At 42.1% G+C, this 17,713-nt stretch overlaps 1 protein-coding gene across 1 annotated transcript in view; it reads left to right on the top strand.

The window, feature by feature from the left end:
- Positions 1–17,713, top strand: part of spidr (scaffold protein involved in DNA repair) — a 55,912-nt gene that overhangs the window by 2,054 nt on the left and 36,145 nt on the right. The window contains 5 exon segments of the mRNA XM_083781771.1: positions 3–66; positions 524–976; positions 2,027–2,184; positions 8,732–8,967; positions 9,817–9,917. Coding sequence (XP_083637897.1) covers positions 3–66; positions 524–976; positions 2,027–2,184; positions 8,732–8,967; positions 9,817–9,917 — 1,012 coding nt within the window.

The following is a 17,713-nucleotide window of genomic DNA, read 5'->3' as shown; positions in this document are numbered from 1 at the left end:
AGAATCTCAAGTCATCTGGAAGAACACTGTCTGCGGTACGAAAGTTGGCAAAGTCTCCTGCTTCAGGTATAATTGTTCAGGTGTTATGATGACATAGATTAGAACATGCAGTGCATTCAACATTTGTCTGGACTCAATGTCTCAATGTTTTATTCAACAAAGGGCTATTTTAAAAGGTGAGGGGCGCTAATACATTAAAGTCTAAAGTCTAATGTTGATTAGGTGATGTAAAACAAACGGTGCCAACACAAACATTAAATGCTATTAACAATAAAGAGACAATATGACGTAATGAGGGACAATATGACGTACATTTTCCCTTCATTGTCAATGGCGTTTACTAAACAAACATTGAACTAAAGACAAACATTAAACCTGTATATAGGAGGGGCTAGCACCCCTCAACAATGAAATAGTAAGAAATATATTCAATTTACTGTGGCATTATACATTTTGTTTATATTGCATGCTTTGATCATTCATGACAATAATGGTAACTTGTCTACTCTTATGAATCCATCAGCTGGTGCCAATATTGCTGATGAGGAACCGGTTCAAATCGCATGGAGCTCCAGTGACAGTGAGAAGTCAGACAGTAAGGTCCAGAAGGAACCGGTTCAAATCGCATGGAGCTCTGACAGTGAGGCCCAGAAGGAACCGGTTCAAATCGCGTGGAGTTCCTCCAGTGACGGTGAGCAGTCGCACAGTGAGGTCCAGAAGGAACCGGTTCAAATCGCGTGGAGTTCCTCCAGTGACGGTGAGCAGTCGCACAGTGAGGTCCAGAAGGAACCGGTTCAAATCGCGTGGAGTTCCTCCAGTGACAGTGAGCAGTCGGACAGTGAGGCCCAGAAGCAGGCTCTGCCCAGAGTTCCGGGCCAGCCACAACAAAGGCCTCGGACTCGGAGAAGAAGGGAGAGACTTGTGTGTCCCATTCAGTCCTACACCAGAGCGCTGCGCCTTCTCTGCACCAATAAAGGTAACTTAAATTAGCATTGGAATCAGCTGTCCATAGCTACTAACAGAAGGAGCTAATGGGTGAAGTTACCTGAGTTTTGGTCTACGGTTAGTAAAAACATTGTATATATATATATAGTTCTCCTAGTGGGTAAAAGACGTGTCATGTCCACTACTGTCCAAATATATATGCCTTGGGTACTTTTTCTTTCTTTTTTTGCGGCTTTCGCCTTTATTTTATATTTTTTATAGAGGGAGAGACAGTAGGCTGACAGGAAATGGGGGAGTGACATGCAGTGAGGGCCGTCGGGATCGGAACACTGCCAGGCTCGGGCTGCCGGCTAAGGTGCCTGCGGCCCAGGCCCCATGGGTACATTTTTTAAGATGATTATTAATGTATGGCACTGCTTTTGCAATTATTTAGATAGGAAAGTGGGGAGAGACAGATAGGCATCGACAGAGAAGGAAAGGGAAGATATGCAAGAAAAGTAGTTCAGCCCAGAGCAACATACTTCCTCACTAAATGGACCCACTAACTAAATGAAGCTATCCATGAGCTCTGGGTTGTGGCCTATAATGGGAGACTGAATGCTATTTTTATATATTTTGCTGAATTATGGATGGGGTTATCTGATGTTGACGATCCTCTCCATGTAGGGTGGTTTCAGAAAACATGTCATTTTGGTCGTTGAGGAATGGCATTCACATGGGGTTGAGACAGTGCTGGAGATACGGAGACAGGCAAGCTCTGTAAGATTAGTTTTTGCCGCGTGGCTGCCTTTATTGATAGATACAAGTGAAGAATGACAGGAAAGTGGGAGAGAGAGATGGGGGAGAGACACGCAGCAAAGGCCGTCATGAACGGGACTCGAACACGCAACGCGCTGTCAGGCCAGAGCCTATTACAGTATGTGGCATGTGACTGTACCACTAGGCCAGTGGGCGCCCCCCCAGGCAGGCAGTGTTGTACATGCTGGTGGTCAAACCTAATGTTTTTTTGTTGTTGTTATGTTAAAGCTTCACATTCGTTATAAGCCTGCAGGAAACTCTGTATTTCTAACTTTGTTTTCAGAGGACGACCCGGTTATCGATGCAGACAGTGATTGGAACGAGTCTGATAATGGCTTTGGAGAGAACGAGAAGGGCAACGCGGGGCAGATTTCAGAGTGTGAGTCGGTGGCTGAGCCACTTGAAGAAAACACCAAAGAACCGTTTCCTGAACCCACAACGGTGAGTGCATTAACACTCTAAAATGACACAGATGTTTTCTGGTTAACATAAAGCTACTTTTCCCTAATGCTTCTATCTATACAAGACTAGCAGTGATACATTATTGTCTGTGTACCGTGTAGTATTGGTGAAACAACTAGGTACACAAACATTTAAGACATGGACACTAGGTGGGGCTCTGTCTACACAGAGTCATTTTCTTTCTGTCCAAGGCCATTACAAGCCTGCACACATATAACGTTTAGTCAGTAATACTGTGGAGAATATTTAGGTTGACTCCCAGTGCAAAGTGCGGTCATGCAAGTACACAATGATGTTAACTGTTGGCACTTAATCCATGATAATACATCCGTTTAACAGGATGGAAGTTAGTTTTGCCCTCCTGCTGTTGTTTACTATTTCCAAACTTGCATGCTGCCCTAAGTACAGGTACATACTAAACATGTATTAACATGTTAAGTAATCAGTCGGTATAAATATAAATGTGTTCATTGTAAAATGGAGTACTTTGCACAATTATTCACAATTAAACACACAACCACTAGGTGGAGTAATGCAACTCTACTCTTATGGTCTGAAAAGGCCTGATGGGTTGTAAAAAATAATAAAGAGAACCTAGTGTGCTTTCTAGGTTCAGGTCAGGTTCCAAATAGTCAAGGTTCACAAGTTGAAGCTGCTGCTGCTTTTAATATGGTGCTGGAGGGGGGGAGGGGGGGGGGGACTTGTTTCAAATCAGCCTGCTGTTGTACCAAAGCAGATACTGAGAGCAGATTAAAAATAATAATACTGTCAGTTCTGTCCATGCTGATAACATTTGTAGTACTTTCTTGGAAACAGGTATTTTTACGTTCAAGAAATATATTATTAAACTGTCAAAGTGAAAATATTCACTCATATGTGTAGGACAGTTTAATATGTAATGAACATATTAAATATGCCATAATGTTATCACGCCTGGGCAGTAGACTTTATTGATTACAGTCAATCCTTTTGCTAATATACCGTGGCGTTAAGTAAACATGTTTGCTCTGTTCCCTGAAGTCCGCCTTTCTTGGACCCTCCTATACAGTAGTCTTGGATTAGCTGTTTAGTTACTTCTCAGAAGTCATTCAGTAACAGTGTTTGTTAAAGGCAGGGCTGGCATGGTGAGAATGTAAAAGAAGGAGTGGTAATCTTCACAGTGTAACTTAACTTCCTTGAGTTCCTTTACCGGATCTTAATCATTACAGCCCATCAGAAATACTCTAGTATTCGATCAACAAAGTCATTTTGTCCACATTTTGACTTATATTGCCAGCTCATTTCATTACGCGGCGGCATGTCGTGCAATGATAAACTCGGGTAATTTAACCCATTCATGACGGGAACCCCTTTTGGTGTCTTAAGGATTATGTTACACTTTATCTATTGAAAAATAGCAGACCTACAAGCTCATACGAGCTTGTAGGTCTGCTATTTTTGAAAAATCTTGAAAATGTGGTGCAAATCTTTGAATATATATTTATTCTTTCAGAGCGAACGTTTTTAACTAAAATCTTTGCTTCGGGGGGGGGGGGGGTCCCTGGAACAACATATTTTCAGATGGGTTGTCGGCGCCATATTACATATACATTTTGGGGTCCTTGACATGAAATATTGAGCACCACTGAATTGATACAGAAACATAGACATTTCAGGAAACTGTCATGATTTAGAAAACATTATTTCAATTTCGATGTCCGGTCTAAATGGGGATAATAGTATTACAGCATATACCCACCTACCTTGTTGATACTTGTGCGTTTTGCAAAAGCTGTATGTTTAGAGAGGAGGAAGACAGATTGTCGTCACAGAGCCACACGGAGCCAGTTGGCTTCCTCTTGTCACACTTTTTATGTGCTGCCATCAGCTCTCTGAGGTCAATGGAGACGTAACTATCTATCTGTGGTCACGAAGCCTCAGAGAGGCTGAAGAGTTTCATGTGGTAACATTTGAGTTTGACGTTTCCACTGCGCATCGTTACACACACGTGCCCCGAGCGCTTTCTCCAGGACGGTGTCACTCATAACAGCCATATTATGCTGTCAATTGCACTCTCATATAGAGTCCGACTGATATGTTTGGACAATATATGATATAGGGCCCATTATATTACATACTTGGGATGATATTGGTATCTGGAACTATACAGTGTTTGAACAACTTTCATCCTGGCGTCTCTATTATCTACACATTTCAAACGATTTTGAGCTTGTAATATATATATATATATATATATATAACATTTTTAATAGTACTTAAATCGCAGTTACACTTTGGGTAGAGTATTGGCTTGTGTAGGTACCTTGCCATGATGTAACTCCAAGATATAGTGAAGAAGTTCAAGTTATGTGTATTATTATATTTACTAGGGATGTCCCGATCACGTTTTTTGGCTCCCGATCCGATTCCGATCATTTGATTTTGAGTATCTGCCGATATCCATTTTTACCCCATCCGATATTTATATTTTTATAGAACAGTTATGCCATATATCACAATAGTACAATATCCCAAATCACAGACAATATCCAGTCTAATGTCATGATATGGATATAATATTGATACTTTAGGGTCCCGATCACGTTTTTTGGCTCCCGATCCGATTCCGATCATTTTGAAAATGATGTGATCGGCCCCGATTTCCGATCACCCGATCCGATCGGGACAGCCCTAATATTTACTTGTTTGCATAATAGTCCTTGTATCATTTACCAGTTACTCCATTTTGGGCGGGAAGCCGGGAACCCCTTTTGGTGTTATGCTTTAGCTATTTTTGAAAAATCGTGAAAATGCGTCACAAATCTTTGTATATATATTCTTTCAAAATATTTCAGGCCTAAATGGGTTAAAGCCCAAAATGGTCCGGGCGGACCATTTGCTGCATGTCATTCGCCTACAAGCACATTGCCTTGTTGTTGAAGTGTGCTAGACAAATAAAGTTGCCTTGCGTTGCTCTCCAATGTCCTGTTTCTCTCACTACTGAAGCCCCCCTAAAAAAGAAGAATAAGAAAGAAACGTTTTTTCAAATTGATTTCACTCTCGAAAACCCGGGGTTTAACGTGAAACCAAAAGATCCAGCATCTTCTCGTGTTTCAAATGCAGTGGGTTTTTTTGGTGGATCAAAATGAAGCCAGGGACTTATGCTGAAGTCCCCTGCTTTCCTCGATGGGGATTTGCTCCCCATGTGCTCAACGGTTAAATCAAACTGGATCTAACAGGATGCAGTTTGGGAAGATTCTCAAACCAAGGGAGAGTTTATTACTCCAAATAAAGCTGAGACAAACAGAGGGGGCTGACTCACAAGACGCACGCCTGCCAGACCTCCTTTTATTATTGCACTAGCACGGAGCGTGTGTAGGTGGAGCTGTGGAGGGCAACAGTGTACAGATGGGTGACAAATTAAAGGACAAACCTAAGATGAAGTACCATAAGTTATACGTGTTGGGCCTCCATGTCAGTCCTAAATCTCTCTGTGCATATACGTTGGCTAAGAGACATACTAACAGTCTGACGGGCATTAGTCCGACAACACCAGTGTTGTTTTTGGCAGCACGTTTAGTCTCTTGAATAGTTTTCATTTAGTTTCAGTCACATTTCAGTCACCCGGAATGCTGATAAAATGTATTTTGGCGGGCCTTGATGCCGTCCTAATGACTGATTTCACACTTGCTGAAAATATCCGATCTACAAGCTCACAGCTTGTAGGCTTGTAGATCTGCTATTTTCAGCATGCAACCAAGTGTAAAATTACTTCTACTGAATCTCTTGTCCACTAGTCCCTTCCTAACATTTTAGTCTAGTTTTTATTTGTTGACAAAATCGATAGTATATTTGGTCTTAGTTTTTGTGTCGTTTTTGTCAGTGAAAAAAGGTAGTCGACGAACATTTTTCGTCATAGGTTTAGTCGACGAAAACGACACTGGACAACACCGTCGCTCCCGAGTCCGACATGCGTGGCAGGCCTGTATGGGATGTAACAGAACTAGTAATTGTTGAGTCAAAACGCGGTAGTGGAGCTTTTGCTTGGCATCCGAAAAGAACTACACTTCCCAGAGTGCAACACAAAATGGCCGCTGCTAATTAGGAGCACTTGAAGGGTTTAAAAGGCCACACAAACAACAGAAACCAGAGAGAAGAAGCTCCAAGTTCTGTCAAGGGTCGAGTTCAACCCCAAAGACGCCAATGGTCTGTTAATGTTAGACATTCAAATTCTGATATTATATTAACAGTAACAGTAACACCAACATAAACATGAGCAGATACCCCCAAACCCCCATATTACAAGATTCTTATTCCGTCTGGGCACATATGAGCAGACAGCCGCGGACAGAGCTTCTTTTCCATCCACCAGCTGTCTAAAAACTCGGAAATTACGTAAAACGCAGCTTCTTCTGTCCGCGGCTGTCTGCTCATATGTGCCTCAGACGAATGTCTGTGCACATCGACCTCAGTTTGAAGCTGTCATAAGTCAGAGAGAATGATGGGAGAGATATTGACCATGATCTTGTATGACAGAGAGATTGGAAGGACGACTGTAAAGGAAATGGATGGCCCACACACTGGATTACAGCTCCCCTTATTGACTTAGCAGCCTTTCAACCCAACAGGGTGTTCTTCATCAAGCAAATTGGAGGTACAAATTTAACGGCATACATCACTATTGACCCATTTTGGGGCGGGAACCCCTTTTGGTGTATTAAACATTGTTATAATTTAGCTATTCAAAAACAGCAGATCTACAAGTTCATAGCGCGCCACTTCTGCTATTTTTGAAAAATCGTGAAAATGTGGCGCAAATTTGGAATAGATTTGAACTCAAATCTCTGGGGGGTCCCTGGAACTACATATTTTCAGATGGGGGTCGGAGGCCACTTTTTGGGGTCCTTGACATGAAATATTGAGCACCACTTATATACCGGTACATGGGCATTTCAGAAAACTCTCATGATTTTTTTAAATCGACGTCAGGCCTAAATGTGTTAATATTAGGTGGGCATGACGCCTGACGGATGCACCTTTTACTAGTTGTATCTATCATGCAGTCCACCTGTACGGAGGTCGATGGATGCATTTGCTATGTTTTCTCCTCCCCAGTTTCCGCCTTTTTAATCTGTCACCCAGTCTGTATTTCAAGGCCATGGAAAAACAATCCGGTCACTTCCCGGATGGAGGCTGGCTCGTGAGCCAACGGGGTCAATATAACCCCGCACCACATCATCATGGCCGTGCCAACGGAGCAGGGCTGTATAAACAGCGTTTTACTACCGTTTGCCCGCAGTTTAAAACGTGCTAGCAAAGGAAGCAGGGCTGCACAGGCAGAGAGAGAGAGAGAGAGGAACAGTGGACTTGCAATCCTTTCAGTGCTGGGCAAAAACATTTTTGAGCTGCAGCCAGGGAACATAGTGTTCTTCTCTCTCTCTCTCTCTCTCTCTGTAGCTTGTTAGAGTGTGACGTGTGCTGGCACCTCGCCTAGCAGGGTCAAGTTGATTCAAATAAGAGAGCGCGTAGGCTGACAGAGCCTGGTATGCTGGTCTTGTCTGCACATGACAGGAACGAGAGGTTTTCTCTTGGATTTTTCCATGAGAAACATGCCCTCAGGTGTGCAGTGATGCAGCAGAAAAAAAAGAGAAAAGAAAAACGTTGTTATAGCTTGCACACGTCCCCAGTGTACCATGCCCCCCCCCCACCAGGTCCACCAACAATGTTGAGGTTAATTGATTCCTTTATTTCTTATAATCTTATACAAGTCATAATTTCAGTCCTTTTTAGATAGGAGTCGTAGCCTTGTTTAAATTTGAATGGTGAAGGATAAACGGTTGCATGTCAGACTCATCATTGGTAATTGCATGCTTTAGGTGATATAAAGCATTTATTGTTTTGAATAAATTAAATCTATAAAAAATTGCATGTGTCCAACATTGGTGTCATTAGCAAACCCATTTAGACCTGTTGTTAACTGACTGAATCAAGTGTTGTTTTTGGCAGCAAATTACTATTTTAGTCTAGTCATAGTCTTTGGAATGAAACTTCATTTAGTTTTAGTCACGTTTTAGTCACCTGGAATGTTTTAGTGTTAGTCTAGTTTTAGTCGACGAAATATCATAAGATTTTAGTCGACTAAATCTACAGTTGATTTAGTCGACTAAAATGTGTTTTGGCGGGCCTTGATGCAGTCATAATGGCTGATTTTACACTTTTACACAAAATGCAACAATGCAACGCGTTGTGAGCTTGTAGATCAGCTATTTTCAGCATTCAAACCAAGTGTAAAATGACTTAAACTGGATCGTTTGTCCACTAGTCCCTTCCTAACCTTTTAGTCTAGTTTTTGTTTGTGTTTTTATTTTTTGACGAAATTGTCAGTATCTTTAGTCTTAGTTTTAGCCATCATAGCTGCAGTTTTCATTTCGTTTTCCATTTAGTTTTCATCAGTGGAAAAAGGTAGTCGACGCACATTTTTCGTCATAGTCGACGCAAACAACACTGGACTGAATGCTAAATGGTGCTTTTTGTCCCCCCCCCACAGGGGCCTGACCTGGAGATCTCTGGTTTTGCATCTGATGGAGAGAACGGCAGTGACACAGTGACCCAGAGCAGACTGAGCACAGAGAGCTTTGCTGGTCAAACTGTCGAGGGCAGCAAAAGGTCGGTCGGTGACTGGGTGAGATCTGCTCAGGCAATGCTGCAGACGCCTCAGAAACCATTTGACAGGCACTCGAAGACCCCTGAGGACTCCACCAAAAAGAGAAGGAAATTGCAGAGGTTTGAGTGATTAATGCCCCTCCCCCTTAATTATTATTAATTATGTTGATTATTTTAATTTGCCGTGCACAATTTCGCGATAACATTCTCTTCTCACGAGGGAAAACCAAATAGACATTATGGTCGCTAAATAGGCACTCCTATAAGGATAGCGATGTTTTCACAACAGCAGTGCTGATGAAAGGGACACCTGGGTGCTAAATGTCATTGCTCCTTATCGCCCTGCAGTCGCCCCCTCCCCCAGAAATGACACATACCTATATCTGTTATCAGAGACATGACATTTCACATTGCTTGTACATGAAATTCCACTTTTTTACCCTCAGCTGTGTTTGACACCTGGCACACTAGTTCACTAATTCAAAGTGCTTTACAGTACATACTGTAAAGCATTAAGCATTAAGAAATCAAGACACTGTATGAAACAGAAAAAAATGAGTAACGTTGACTTGAAGAATGAATGCGTTCTCAGTAAAAGGCAGCTGAAAATAATAATAATGATAATAAAACTTTATTTGTATAGCACCTTTAATGACTTGAAATGCAGCTCAAAGTGCTTTTCAGAGCAATGGAGAAAGAAAGAAAAGCAAGGCATAACATTAATAACAGTAATGCAATACAGTGAGGACATGAATAACAAACAATGTTAGAACCAGGTGTGTGTGTGTGTGTGTGTGTGTGTGTGTGTGTGTGTGTGTGGTGTGTGTGTGTGTGTGTGTGTGTGTGTGTGTGTGTGTGTGTGTGTGTGTGTGTGTGTGTGTGTGTGTGTGTGTGTGTGTGTGTGTGTGTGTGTGTGTGTGTGTGTGTGTGTGTGTGTGTGTGTGTGTGTGTGTGTGGTGTTTTCCACAGTGGAGGCCTAGCAGAAAGGCTGAATCGACTCCAGTGTAGACAGAGGTCAGCGATAAGCTTCTGGAGACACCAGTCCCTCTCCGACACAGGGACAGCAACAGGTAAAAAAATTAGCTACAATGCAAAATACAGAAATTGTTAATTTAATTCTGAGGATTTTTCCAACACAGTTCTTAAATGAACAGGACTTCGGTACTCTATTCTCCCAGGATTTTGTGAGCAGCTAATCTCATTGGAGGCCAAGTAAATACCTCTGCCCCGAATTTCTCACAATGGCCTGTTATAGTGCCACTAAGTAACCAGGGGCCTGTTCCACGAAACTTTGAATAACGAATCCAGGATTTAGGCCAAAACCGGGCTTTTAAAATCCTGGTCTTTACAGCCTGGTTTATTCCGTTCCACTAAAGCCAAGCAAGGCTTAGAATGGGCGGATTTACCCTGTTTCCAGACCTAAGCGTAAAACCGTTTTGCGCTGCGGACAGAAGAAGCCGCAGCTTATTTTCCGAGTTTTTAGACAGCTGGTGGATGGAAAAGAAGCTCCACCTCCGCGGACGACTGCCGCGGAGAAGAGCGTTTCCGGGAATCTATTAACTTAAAACAGAATTATTAATATTGCATAATGATATTGTCGCATTGTGATATTTGGCCATAACTCCCTCCTCTGAGGGAGGTACCTTTGGGGAAGGGGGTTGTTGTCCAGACAGGGGCCAGACTGGTGAACTGTGGGTCATGGGTTCAATAGTGGGTGAAACATTAAAATGGTAATATGTTGTAAAAACAATGAGTAATGGTAGTGGTTTTCACTTTTACAAAAGAATATATATTATATTATATTATATTATACTAGTCCTTACCCGTTGTGAGATATTTGCCCCCCCTTGTGGCCGTGAAGGGTACTGCGCCCGGGTGCGTTTGTAATTGACTAATAAATAAATGAATAATCATTAATGTGTCAAATCGAAAAAAGGGCTTCGTTACGCCCTCCATATGCATATGGTCAATGCCTGTGTGAAAAGTGGGAGTGATTGGTGCAGGTAGTAAGGAGTTACGGCACTGTTTCTGACAGACACACACACACACGGACACACACTCAGACATTGTTAGAATTATAGTATGATTATATTAATATTATATTATATTATATTATAATTCTTCTTAACCGTGCACTTGCATGACAGCAAACCTATTCTGGGGAACATTCACCAAAAGTAGCTGATCTACAAGCTCACACGCTGTCATGATGTTGTGCAGCCTATATATTTTGCTTCTTTGATTGTAGTGCTTAAATTAGTCCTTTAATGCAGACAGATAAAAATAAGGCAACATAAACCCATAATAATTGAATAAGTGTGGAAAACATCATTGGTTTGTGATCAGTTTGACTGCTTAATGAACAGTAAAGACATCAGGATTAGGTTAAACCTGGCTGTTAGCCTGGTCCAGAGCAGGCTAAGTCCAAAGCATTAGTTTCCATAGTAACTAATGTAGCATCACTTTCATGAAACCGAATCAAGCCTCAACATATCCAGGTTAACTGGTTAAATTAATCTGGCAAGATTAACCAGTTTTCATGAAACCGGTTAATCGCTAATCCAGGATATATTAAAACAGGTTATCTGTTAAATCCCAGCTTAATCTCTAATCCAAGTTTCGTGGAACGGGCCCCAGGAGGCTGATCTTTGTTTTAGGAATGTACCGATGAGACATTTTGGCCGATATCGATATCTCATATAATTGTCTAAACCAGGCCGAAGGCATGGGGGGAGAGTATGTTTTGCACTCCGTCCGTCCGTCCGTGTGTCCGTCCGTCCGTGTGTGTGTGTGTGTGTGTGTGTGTGTGTGTGTGTGTGTGTGTCCGTGAGCAGCTAATCTCGGCCACCGTTAACCCGGTCGATGCCAAATTTTGCACACACACTCCCTGGATGCCAACGATGAACCCCAAACTTTCCAGAACGGCCTGTTATAGCGCCACCAGGAGGCCGCTTTGTGCAAAACAAGTTTTTGCACAGTACACCTACAGATTTTGTCCAAACATCACGCAAATTGGTACACAGTCTCTCTAGAGCCATTCAACGAAACCAGTCTTTCAGATTTCTCAGACTCCATCCTGATTGGTTAAGATTGGCTTCCAAAGTTCACAGGAGTGCTCAGTTTCAAACAAAATGCTGCAAATCATGAACACATCGCGTGATTTCCGTGAAATTGTGCACCCACATTCCCACTAGGCCGAGGACGAAATGCCACATGAACAATTTCAACTCAGCCTCAAGGTGGCGCTATAACTGGCCGAAAAGTGTTTTTACCTCTAACTGCACGGATCTGTGGATAACTTTGTATGCCAACTCCCTAGAGGCCAAGGAAAAACCTTTGTCTGGAATTTTTCACATCTGCTCTTTATAGCGCCACCAGGAGGCCGACATATGTAAAACACATTTTCTATTATTACTCCTTCAGATTTTATCCAAATTTCACGCAAATCGGTACACATGATCTCCATAGTCATGTGATCAATTTGATTTCAATCATTTGATTTCTCATATTCCATCCTGATTGGCCACGATTGGCTCCTACAGTTTTCAGGAGTAGCCCGCTTTGTACAAATCGCCACAACTCCTGAACGCAGCGTCCGATTGCGATGAAACTGTGCACGCATATTCCCACTAGGCTGAGGAAGAAATGCCACTTGACAGTTTTCAACAGCCTGATGGTGGCGCTACAACAAGCCAAGTCGCGTCATGCACTCGCACACACACACACACACACACACACACACACACACGCCAGGGAGCAGGGCTAACTAGTTTACTTTTGTTGCCCTTTTATCCAACCACCAGATGAAGGCAAGCTGCAATGTCCTACATTCCTATCCTGGTGGAGACCTGTGCCCAGAAGGGCACTTTTTCTAGTTAATTGCTGTTATGGCCGATAACCAATGTAAACAATGTCGATATGATCTCATTCTGTATTCTGTATTTTTTTTATATAATTTTGGTCTTTTTTATAACATTTTCAACATAATTATTATAAAATAAGATACCGTATCTCCAAAAAACGATTCGATACAATATTGCATTTTAAGGCCAATATCGGCCGATGTGATTACCGATTAATTGCCCATCCCTATTTGGGTTTTTATATTACTCCTACCGGAGTACACTCCTTAGTCCTTTGCGGTGCAAATCGGTATACTGTAGTGTACCTATCATGTGATCAAGAAAAATTGCCTTCTAAAGTTTGCAGGAGTGGCCTGTTTTGAACGAAAAAAAGCCTCAAATCATGAACGCAGCATTCGAATGCCTTGGAACTTTGCACGCACATTCCCACTAAACCAAAGGAAGAACCTCCATCCCGAAAGTTTGAAATCTCCTCACGGTGGCTCTACAGCAGCCTATTTTGGGGTTTTCTTTACCAAAGATTACACTTTCCCGCCATACCAGTGCGTCTTCTTTACAACAAATTGTTTTGCCTGCCAGATAAACCTTTCACGTTTTTAAAACAGCGAATACATCTTTACCCATACTGTACATATAGGCGGATGAGGCCAGTCCTCTTTGACTGGTGTGACTATACAAACGTTGTCTGGTCTTGCGGCGGGGAGACCGCGTTTGAGGAAATGCACGGCAGAATGTAGGTGACAGGAAACCGTTTGCTTAGTTGTTGCTTTTTTCTTTCCTCTTTCCATTGGTGCACTGAAGTAGTTCTGTACTCTCATTGTTAACAACACACCCGGTGGTTTAACCCCTTCTGGGCGGGAAACACCCTTTTGGTGGTTTAAGCATTATGTTATACAGATCTACAAGCTCGTAGCAAATCTTTGAATATATCATTCTTTCAGAGCGAACTTTATTTATTTATTTTTAGGTTTTTTCCATTTTAAAATACAAGACATATGACCACAAACGAAACATAAAACATAAAACAAGAGACAAAACAAAACAGTAAACAGAACAAAGGGAAACAAAACAAAACAGACCCTCATAAGTATCCACCCGCCCTCGCCCTCCCATGCCCCGGGGGAAACAGAATAAGTTACTGTGCTTGAGATTCATGCATTAAAGTAATTAAAATTAAATGCTAGCAATAATGGAAGCAATGTAACAAAAACAAAGAAAACAAATTGAGCTATTTCAGAGCGAACATTTTTAACTCAAATCTTTGCTTGTGTGGATGGTCCCTGGAACAACATATTTTCAGATGGGGGAGTCAATTACATATATTCTGGGGGTCCTTGGTGTGAAAATGTTTGAGAACATAGAAACAATGAGGTTTTTCTGAAAACTGTCACAATTCAGAAGACATTTATAGAATCGAGCTCAGGTCTAAATGGGTTAAAGGTGACAGTTGATTGTGGAAAAAGGAAAGAACGCCCACTATATCCTACCTGAAATCCAGGGTCAATGGTTGGACCAGCCTAAAATGAGCACTGTGTGGAGGGGTTGTACTCGTGACTCATGGCCTCGTTTTAGACTTGTCTCAGTATTCATTGTTTCGTCAGCAGCATGATGTCTACTTTTAGTTGAATATAGTGATTTTAGTAGTAAATAAAAAGGTGGGGTAACTAACTATGACCTTGTGATCAACCCAACCAGTCAATATTTCCAAAACGCACACATTTTTATGTATATTCCTGTTCAAATGCAGTATGACGCCTTCCCCTGGCCAGGCGGGGCGCATGCGCATGAAAAGAACTGGTCGGAATAACGTGGTCCCTCCACAGACTCCTCATGCATAGAAGGAAGCATGAGGTCAGTCCGCTGCCCCCCTCCCCCCCAGGTTGGCAGAGGAAGTGTAGCGTCCAGGATTACATTAGATAATTGACACTGGGTGATAAAAAAATGTTGCACAATCGTGGGATAAAAAAAATCTAAATGAAATGCAGTATGAAAATATATGTAAAATCTATTGTTACAATAAAAAGGTGGGTAATAACTATGGTGGGTATAACTATGGGGCGGCGGTGGCTCAGGGGTAGAGTGCCTGGATGGTAACCGTAAGGTTGCCAGTTCGAACCCGGGCTCCCCCAGAGTTACTGTCGAAGTGTCCTTGAGCAAGACACTGAACCCCTAATTGCTCCCCATGTCCTAGTTGGTGCCTTGCATGGTTTCCGCTGCCATCGGTGTATGAATGTGTGTGTGAATAGGTGAATGTAATGCACAATCTCTGTAAAGCGCCTTGGATAAAGACGCTATATACAGTAAATGCACCATTTACCATTTACCATTTACTATGACCTTGAGTCATGATCATTATTTGGCAAACGGTACAACTGTCAGTACAGTGTTTCCAAAACTCATTAATTTATGTATACTACTTTCTTTCCCATTCAAAACAAAAAATAAATGTTATCTATTCCATATCTAAAGGTGGGTTAGTCTCGAGTTGCCAGATTGTCGCCTCTTGCAATTTCCATAATGCTTCCGTCATACAGTCTGGAGCAACGGAAGCTCTATCATGAGATAAAGTGGAAGTGGAGATTCCTCCCCACTTCCGTTTCGTCTTTACAGTCGCGCAAATGTATCCTAATATAAATAGAAATCATTCTAAGCATATATAGCTTGCTGCATAGCAGGAAATAAAATAAAATGTAAAGATATTTTAAAATATATGTCAGATTTGGGCAGGTGTATTTCTAGACTCTATAGAGCACTCTGAGATTGTGGAATAGTAGTCTGGGTACGTGAGACTAAAGGTGGGTGTTTGCCCTCTGGCAGACTTATGGTTTACAATGGCTTCCAAATTGGCAGTGGTGGAAAGTAACTAAGTACTTTTACTTAAGTACAATTTTTAGGTATTTGTACTTTACTTGAGTATTTCCAATTTCCAATACTTTTACTTCTACTCCACTACGTCTCAGAGCCAAAATTTGTACTTTTACTCCACTACAATTATTTGAAATTTTTAGTTACTAAGTTTCTTTGGAGATTTTAATTTTGATTAGAAAACATACATTAACCACTTCAACGCTATCTATTATATATTAGAGAACTTGTACCCAACACATGGCAAGAAACCCAAAGCCACAACAGCTACGTCGCTATTGCAACACCCACAACACCATCTTACACACTACACCCACACGGCAGTGACGTCACACACTTACCTTCGCAGTGTCCGGGACCTATCTCCTCCTATCGCGCCCAACGCCAACACTCGACACCACCCGCCAAAATGTTTTCATTGCAGTGCCACCAAAGATGCCTCCCGTCCACACTCACGGCGGCAATGCATTTGTTTACTACAAACATTATCGCCCGACGCACCCACACCCCCGGAACACTGTTGCCCTTTCACCACGCTAAATTCGCCAGGTCTATGCAAGTGAGCACAAATTACATGTGAGAAAATTCATTCACAAGCCCACAAATGCCATTCAAATGCCATTCAACACACACTACGACTCGCTTACAATTCGCAAACCTGGCAACACTGCCCTGTCTTCTAATAGGCCCACACTAGCTCTCAGATTCTGATTCTGATCTCCCGCAGGAGAAGAGAAACGAGGAAGGGGAGAGGAATTGTAGCCTCACGATTTTGCTTATTCCTTCTAAATCTCTGTATTTAAAATATCGCTCTCTCAGCGAATCTCTTAGTTCCATCAACATTGTACTTTGTCTGTAGTTTGTTTTTGCCTACATATTACGATTACACGGAACGCTTTGGCTATTTTCGCCTGCCAGCCAACTGCCGAGTACACACGCCTGCACACACACGCACGCCTGGCTTGCACACACACACACACACACACACACACACACACGCACGCCTGGAAGCCACGATCTCTCTCTCTCTCTCTCGCCACGCCTCTCTCTCTCTCTCGCCACGCCCCACACACACACACACACAGGCTATACACGCACGGCGGCGGCGCCGCGGCAGCGAGACAGGACGTTATAATCTTGAGTTTCATTAAATAACTGTCTTTCTCCGCACGCGCGCACACAACATTATTCAAGTGAAATGCGTAACGGCAATATTGGGCTAATATAGGCTACCAATACAGGACGTTATAATCTTCACTTTCATTAAATAACTGTCTTTCTCCACACGCGCACGTGCGCACACAACATTATTTGTTTTTTTCACCCACTGTGTAATACAATGAATGGACGGTACGTGGCAGTAGTACAGAGGCCAGAGAAACTATAAGACAAACGCACATGGAATGGGAAATAGAGGGGAGGGGAAATGGAAATGGTAGGGTTTTTATTTTTGGTATTTGACTTTGCTACTGATGATTGTACGCAACAACAACTATTGCATTGTGTGTTTGAGCTGACAGGCCCTTTTTTATGTCAATCAATCAAGTCATCTCAGGTCATCTCAAGCGGCAGATGCAAAAATAGTTTTTTATATTAAAATTATATATATTTTTAGGGCCATGTCATGTGCTCTACCTGCAAAGCCTTTGTGATCTATAACTTTTGGGCACCGCTTAACGTCAGATCAGGGGTTTTGTCGGCCAGCGCCAAAAATGCTCCCCGACAGCATAATCGGAGCAAATACCGGGCAGTGTGTATGAGCCATAACGTGTTGACTACACTACACTACACTAATAAGGACACATAATAATAACTAATAACCCATCCGTTACTACATGTGGAGTCAACTCCCGCAATTTCCTTCTTCCCATAGTGCGCGGCAACGTAACTCTGGGAAATTCTAGTAGATTATATATATAAATCTATTTTCAATAGATTTTGTACACATTTTGCAATATGAGTACTTTTTGATACCGATACTTTTACTCAAGTACATTTCCAATTCCATACTTTTACGTGTAACAAAGTACTTCTAAATTGCAGCATGGGTACAGTTACTTAAGCAAAACAATTGAGTACTTTTTTCCACCACTGCAAATTGGTAAAAATGGTAAAAGTCCGAAAACCATGTTTTGCAG

Source organism: Protomyctophum parallelum (assembly GCF_964188405.1).
Source record: "Protomyctophum parallelum genome assembly, chromosome: 14".
Lineage (NCBI taxonomy): Eukaryota > Metazoa > Chordata > Actinopteri > Myctophiformes > Myctophidae > Protomyctophum > Protomyctophum parallelum.
This window is presented reverse-complemented; position numbering and strand designations above follow the sequence as displayed.